Source organism: Camponotus floridanus, unplaced genomic scaffold (genome assembly GCF_003227725.1).
Source record: "Camponotus floridanus strain SB8 unplaced genomic scaffold, Cflo_v7.5 scaffold6, whole genome shotgun sequence".
Lineage (NCBI taxonomy): Eukaryota > Metazoa > Arthropoda > Insecta > Hymenoptera > Formicidae > Camponotus > Camponotus floridanus.
In genome coordinates this window covers 3172205-3179890 of record NW_020229769.1, presented here as the reverse complement: position 1 = coordinate 3179890, position 7686 = coordinate 3172205, and the positions used below count along the sequence as shown (strand labels likewise).

Below are 7686 nucleotides of genomic sequence, written 5' to 3'. Positions count from 1 at the left end.
GCCTATGGGGATTTAAAGGGATCGGATCGTGATTCATATCGAGCATCGCGTTTATGTTTTCGTTTCTCGAGCAACCAAGAGAAAAACCGTTCTCCGATTATTAATACCAAATTTGGTAAAAAGTATAAGTTTGTAATTAAATTGCTACAAAGAAAAATATGAAGAGATTATTTAAAATTGAAAAAGATTTAAAAGGATTCAAAGTTAAAATTGTAATAATTAGTTGAAAAGAATACACGCGCTTTTTCATTTAGAACATGTGAATAATGATATTATTTGTGTGAATTTATTCTGTCTGAAAATAATGTTGGTATTTAATGAATAATAGGAAACTTCAATAATCAATTGTTGGAAAATTCAATATCAATTTAATGAATAATAGGAACTTTCAATTTATTTAATTAATAGGAAACTTGTCTCACATTTGATGAGAGCGTTGTTTTACCTATCAATACAAAGTTTATTGAAAGAATTGTGTGATAATAGCGAACAATCGTACACAATAGTGGCCGATGGTTTGTTAAACGCATTCAAATGACGACTCTCGATCATTTATTTTCAGTTTGACAATGCAATGCGCCATAACAATTATAAACTCTAGATGTAACAAAAGTAAAAATGAGTACTTTGTTTCGCGCTTTCGACAGTCTCTGCAGTTGACGGGCCGCAAATTGATTAACAGATAATCAATACATATAAGTTATCATAATGTTTGACATGTTTGTGAAAGCGTCTATAGCACATAAAACTTTCTGTCACAATTTCTATTTAATAACTATAAATATATCACTACTATTACTATCGATTTTAACAAAGATTTATAGAAAATAACGCGCGTCACAAATCTTTTCAGGTATTCCGTATATCAGTTGGAAGATCCTATCGTCGAGCACATAGTATATCTACAGGTTTACGAAAAACGTACTTTAAGGAATGGATCAATTTACTGGGAGGATCTCACTGAAGATTCCGTAGTCAGGTGAGTGAGAAAGAGAGAGAGAGAGAAAGAGAGAGAGAGAGAAAGAGGATGTATGTATGTGTGTGTCGCGATTGAATGTGCGCTCAAGTATATTCGAAGCGGCTCGATAAACTTCACGCTAGACAGATCGTTTATGCCATCAGATTGGGCACGTTCAACAGGCACCATAGAGGCAGTCAAGGTACGATCGTTTTCACCTACAAGAAAATACCGGGGTGGAGGGAGGAGGAGGAAGAGGAGGCCCCTAATTTGGATGTCGTTCGCGATCGTCTTTTGGTGCCATCGTCGGTGACATCAAAAGATTCCGGATATCCCGTCAAAGGTATCGAACCCAAAAGGTTTCAATATCTTTTCCTCAAAATTATAATTAACGAGACACGAGTTCATAATCTATAACGATAGTAGGAAATAAAGTAGATAATTATTCATTGGAAACGAGCGATTTAACGGCTTTTATTCGTAATTAAAGAAAGAGCGCTTTTAATTTCAGACTAATTGAAGAAAAATTTCTTTTAATTTTAGATTTAAAATATATAGAAAATATATAATTATAATCATGTTTAAGAATGAAATCTTTTCTTATTAAAAATCTTAAACATTAATAAAATAAATATGGATTGATGGATACGAAATTAAAATGTATATCGTACAAGATTTCATGCTTTAATTATTGTGTCGTTTAACAAGATTCGCAACGTGACGTAAAATTATAAAAAGTTTGACACTTCGAAAAATGATTTCGTCAATCAATTTCACCAATACATAAAACAACTTTGAGTGACATCGAGTCGACAGCTCGCTTTAATAAAATTATAATTATAATTAAAAATATTTCAAATATAATAAATTAAAATTATAATTAAGAATATTTAAAATTATAATTACAATTATAATTAAAAATAAAATTATAATTGGGAATATTTCCTAAAATATTTCGATCTAGGCGAGGCGAACGAGTATCTCGTGGTGCCGGCGAGCAGCATCAACGAGAATGGTAACGAGTGCGACAAAGCGGGCGTGGGATTCGCGGCGTTTGCGAAGCAACCGGATCGGTGCGGACATGTCAGTGGAACCTGTTTGAAAAATCAGCCCCTGGCCTACCGTAGGCACGACGCGGTACGTATGACAGGTGCAATAAATGAAACAACACTGGAAATAACCTTCCTATCCTCGGGCTATACCTGGCCGGATCCCATCCCCCTTCGTAAGCGTCGAGCGCGCGAGACGCTTTAAGTGCGCCCGCTGCTCTCGCTGTGTAACATGATTTATCGCGCACGAATTTAATACTTATATTCTCCCCCTGCCTCCCCCTCGCGTGAAACGTTACGAGAGGAGATTTGTCCGGGACGACGGGAAACGGACAGTTGCATACAAATCGGTCCGGTGTCCGGCGAGGGATAGCGCGGATTTTTATGTACGTCGGCTCGTTCTCTGTGTGATACGCGAGACGAGGAATTCGACCCGCGTCTCGTTTTTGAACGAGATACCGAATTTGTCTCGCGTTCACAAATGTACGCGCTGATGGTTCCACGCTACGCGAGCCCGTCGTTGTTATGTCGTTTTGAATTATTGCGCTGCGGACTTGGTTCCTCTTTTGGGTTCTATCAAATCGCGTGATCGACAAACGACGTTATAAAACTTCCAACGAAAAAGGATTTTTATCATTTTACAATGATTCTAATTTTATCAATTTTTTTATTATTACTCCTTCTACGAATATTAGCGATCATTTTTATCAAGAATCCGCGAAACTTCATGTCTGTCAAGTATTATTATTAAAATATATATTAATAAATTAATAAATATTAATATAAATTGATATAAATTGATATAAATTAAAATATATTAATATAAATTAAAATATATATTATTAAAAATAATGGAGATGGGAGACTTTTTCCTATCATGGGGAATAGCACCTAAAGCAATCGATTAGATTTCGCCTGTCGAACTATTTGCACCCGTGCGAACTATAATACGTCATCTCGAGGTTTATCGAACGATGGCAGACGACGGGTTACAGATGCGTGTTACAAACGTACGTTTCTCCTCCCCTGTCCGGAAACCACCTCACATTCTCGCGAACATTTCCGCCCAACGGCTGTCGAAGGTCGGACCACCGTTCGATCTAGTGTCACGTGTCGACAGGAAGCTCGCGTCGCCGGTCGACCTGGTTGCTACTTCTTGAGCAATTTCGCATCCGTGCCGAGCGAGCCCATCAAGTACAGTGCGAGCGGAAGTGGAAGCCGCGAGTTTCTCGCTCTGGAGTATCATTCGCCACACGTGTCTGCGATCGACATCGAATTCGGAGCGGATTATAATGCCGCGCTCGCAGGAGGGTGAGTTTCGGGAGGGACGATGCATATTGACCCTCAGCTAAAGGATTGAGATTAGCAACTCTAATTTCACCTATGCTTTATGTTAATTCCCTCAATATCCGTGATTTCTTGATTTCGAATTGCTTAAAGTTACCTGTACTAGATCTCTTTTTTAAAAAAATTTAATTTTACGTTTCATAGCTAATAAAAGAATATAATTTTGAAATAGCATACTCTGCAATATATAATATTTAATGTAAAGATTAAATATTTTTTAAGCTAATAATAATTTAAAAAGGATTATGTAAATATGAAATAAATATCTATAATTAAATATTCTAAAAATTATTAAATATTTAAAATCTAAAAATTAAAAATTAAAAATTAAATTAAAAATTTAATTTAACAAAATAAAATAAAATAAAATATTTAATTTTTAATATTAAAACTCACAAAGTGCTTACAATGAAATAAATATATCAATCTAATTAATGTATCAATGTAAGCTGATGTTTTAAATTGTTTCTATATCATTGAACGATATTTTATAAATTAAATTATTTTTAATATGTCATAAAACTTGAGGATAAATCGAAGATATTCTAATATAATTTTAAAATTCAATTAAATTATATATGTGCGATTATTTTTTTAAATCTGTAAACTTTAGATCCATGGGCCGCATTAGTCAAGTAAACGTGAACAGCACTGCACTCGATCATACTATAATAACGGTCGTAATTACTAATACGGGACTGATTCCGACGTTTTATCAGTCAAAGATCACGGACTGTCCCGATAACCTTCCAGAATCTTGGGTAAACGCTACATTTCCTAAGAGACTAGTTCAACCTCGACGGAACCAAGCAGTGAGCTTGAATCTTTATGGCGAGCTGCCTACAAACGAGTTTTACTGCTCTGGTAAAAAAAATTTAATGACCCACGATAACTAAAAAAAAGATAACTTATGACCGTTTCTAAAGAATTAAACCCATGTTTAAGTAACATTTAATTAATCCTCCTAATTTCTTATTCAACGATTTCCTGTACATATTTTTTTTACGACTCGATTTTCTCTATAAATTTAAACGGAAAATAGAAAAAAATTGATTTGGCAACGCATAAATTATTGTAGTGTGGAGTATTGTACGAATGTTTTTGTCACAGCGCCCTCCGAAATATACGCGAAAGATCGTGCGTACGTGCACAAGTTGTAGATACGGTCGCGTTTCCAGTGCAATTGCTAAACCATCTCGAGGAACCGGTGGCTATCAGGAAGATAAAGATACGAAAAATGGATCGTTGCTTCTGCACGTTGCACTGTTTATGCGTGTGCGTGGGCGACGCACGTGGCACCAGCTGTCAACCGATGCCGCTCGAACTTTATCATGCCGCTGGATTTCGCGGTCCCGTCCCGTCGCATCATCGCCAAATTTTCTCGGACGTAACCTTGGATGTTATGCTTTTCATCGTTTCCTTAATATTGCTTTTGCTTCTCATGGGTTAGTGTAATCGTTTCAATAGATTTAAAAAAAAATTTACTTGCTTTAATATATCTTTTTATAATTCATAATTTTTTTTAAAACAAGCAATTCTATTAATGTGTTATATTTTTAACTTTTTAGCAAAATTGTACATATTTAACGCGATTTGTATACATTCTTAAATTTTAATTAATTCTTATCCTAACATTGTATCTCTGGTACAATTTATTTTATATTTTAACGATATATTATATATTTCGAAGAACTCGTTTCTTCTTTTTCAGGTTTTCTGAAATGGTTTATGGGCTTGTACATTCCGGGGATGGGTCGTTGGGGTTTAGATTCGTTGCTGGAAACCAGCACAATGTCGAGGTACCTTGAACGAGACTTAAGATATTATAATCGAGTGGTGAGGGATGAGCACGGTGCACCGGTGCATCCGGAAACGCGAAGGAGAACCGTCAGGATATGCAGCAGGTAATAAAATACAATAGGTAAAACTGCACAGTCGCAATTTAACGATATGTATTCTTCAGGAAAATGGAATTTTTACTAAACGCGATGTTCTTCCTGATTTTTCCCTTCGCGGTTTGCTGCTATCGTCTCAAGAGATTTTTTCGACTCGACCGAAGACGCTGTTGCTCGAGCGAATCTAAAGTAAGAGCCCTCCTTTTACGTATATGTGTGTCAAGATTAGAATAGAATTTCATGACGCAATCTCATCTCCTTTATTGCGGCACGCGTTCCGCGTCTTTTCGTCTAGATCAGTTTGGCGAGCGACAAGAGCGAACATACGAAAACGATCTGCGTGAACACTTATGGCGATAGTCGCGATTCGCAAATGGAAGCCGAGGACATCGAGTACGTGATGAACGAATTGAACAAGTCTGAGGAATCGTTACGTAATCATAGTAGAAATAAGGTAAGTGTAGGAAAAGTAACACAAAAATAGATAATAATAAAGACAAGTAAAAAAAATGAAAAATTTGTATTTTTAAAATGACATTTCAATCCTTTCCTTTTTAGAAACATCTCCTCTTGCATTCCTTTTTAAAAATATCCAATAGAACATTTTTGTGTTAATAATATCTAAGTATTTTAGTCACATTCCGTAATTAATATCATAATAAATATTTCCTATAACGATTAAAAATTGAAAGAGTAAGAATTATATATTTTTAATTACATTAATCTCAATATTTTTTGATTATATCATATGTTTAATATTTTTTCATTTTTGTATGTCGAAACTTTATTTTTCTGTGTTAATTATCCGAGTGAAAAGTAATCACGCGTTAGTTTTGCTTATGCGAGATTAACAACACTCTGCGGATCGTATATATTTGGCAATCGATTTATCATCATGAGAGTAAAACAAGAGCAAACATATATGTATATATAGAGAGATTAAAGAGATTAGAGTGCAGGGAGATTAGAGTTCCGGATATGTGTAAAATATAGGAAGAACGTAAATGCGAAAACGTTAGCGCGAACGAGCGAGCACGCACGTATGGTGCAGTACGTGATCCCAAAATACTGAATGGGATACGACGACGATTGGTCTGATAAAAGCGATATTTCATTCGCGCATACACGTAATACGCCATTCGTCATGAATGCGCCATAAAGTAGACGTTATTTGTCGTTTTGAGAAAATTGTCGTTTTGAAAATTTTGAGAGAGCAAAATATCCAGATAAGCAAAACTAACGCGTAATATTTATTTTTATTTAGCATTTCTTTTTATATTCGAATATAATTAGACATTTTTATATTTATTATCTCCTGTAGATATTAAATGTTACTTGTCGAAATGAGTAAAAAAATGAGAGATAAAGAATATTAGAAAAAGACAGAAACGATAGCGTTATTTTTATTCTTCCAGAGAAATCGCTGCATAAAAGAATATCGATCGTGTCATTAACACCATTTGAGAAATAAGTTTGACGTGAATTGTCATAGGAATTTTCAGCTTGCAAGATCCGACATTTAACATATATTTATAATTATAGCTAATAATGTCGTTATAACATATGTATATGTCAAATACTATAGTTTAATAAACGTGTAATGATTATTTCGTGTATTTGTAATATTAAACACGACTTGTGTTAATTGAGATTAAATTTATTTATAGAAAAAAGTTTGCAATTTTTCAATTATTTTATGCACTGTGATTACTTTATAATTATTATTATAAATATAAGTATAATTATTATACTTTATTGTAAGCATAATTAATGTACTTTATAATATAATTTTAGTAGTATACTTTATGGTATAATTAATATACTTTATATAATTGTAAATATAATTATACTTTATAATTATTATTATAATTATTATTATACTTTATAATTATTATTAAATATTATAATTATGTTTATGGCGGATCGATAGCTTTTAATTTTGGGATACCATGATGAAAATAATTTATAGCGAAAAATATAATTCAAAAACACAGCCGCAAGTTAAAAGAGCGAGGTAGAAAAAGGAAGCGCATAGAAAGGAAGAAGGGGGATCCAAGAGAGTAATGCGCAATGCGGTTGTGCCGGAGACTCGGAGAATTTGTGACCGCTTCCGGCGGATATCTACGGCACGGGGGTGGGTGTATCCCGGGTCTAACCCATTTTTTCGTTGAGTACTATTTATGTACACCATCTGGATGTAAATATTCATGCGGGATGCGCGCGCATTGCGTACCTAGTCGCGGCGAATCGAAATAAATGTCGGCCTCGGATGTGTTCACCGAATAACGGGATTTCCGCTCTTCGACGGACACTCATCGGTGATTTATTCGTGTCTTCGATACTTCTGTGTATCTTCTGTATCCAAAATAATGTCATCGTAACTCGCGCTTGTCTACTTTCCCGGAAAACGCGGCTGACTTTGGTGATCTTTAACTCC

General features: G+C 34.6%; 1 protein-coding gene across 2 annotated transcripts; it reads left to right on the top strand.

Annotated features, from left to right (window-relative positions):
• Positions 1-4736: 4736 nt before the first annotated feature.
• LOC105253346 lies at positions 4737-6760 on the top strand. 2 transcript variants are annotated; one of them, XM_025413076.1, is made up of 5 exons: positions 4737-4799; positions 5066-5258; positions 5318-5438; positions 5545-5703; positions 6665-6760. In XM_025413076.1, the coding sequence occupies exons 1-5, from the start codon at positions 4757-4759 to the stop codon at positions 6701-6703; spliced, it is 555 nt and encodes a 184-aa protein (XP_025268861.1). In that variant the 5' UTR covers positions 4737-4756; the 3' UTR covers positions 6704-6760. The 2 variants fall into 2 exon arrangements, 1 of the variants encoding a protein (XP_025268861.1); XR_889371.2 differs by lacking the exons at positions 4737-4799; positions 5066-5258 and having other exon boundaries at positions 5317-5438; positions 5550-5703.
• The last annotated feature ends 926 nt before the right edge of the window (positions 6761-7686 follow it).

Bases quoted from the DNA above. Each gene is read 5' to 3' on its own strand.
- LOC105253346 (XM_025413076.1), top strand. From the start codon at position 4,757: ATGCTTTTCATCGTTTCCTTAATATTGCTTTTGCTTCTCATGG. The intron at 5,259-5,317 runs GTAATAAAATAC...TGTATTCTTCAG, and splicing joins ACCGTCAGGATATGCAGCAG to GAAAATGGAATTTTTACTAA. The intron at 5,704-6,664 runs GTAAGTGTAGGA...TTATTCTTCCAG, and splicing joins GTAATCATAGTAGAAATAAG to AGAAATCGCTGCATAAAAGA.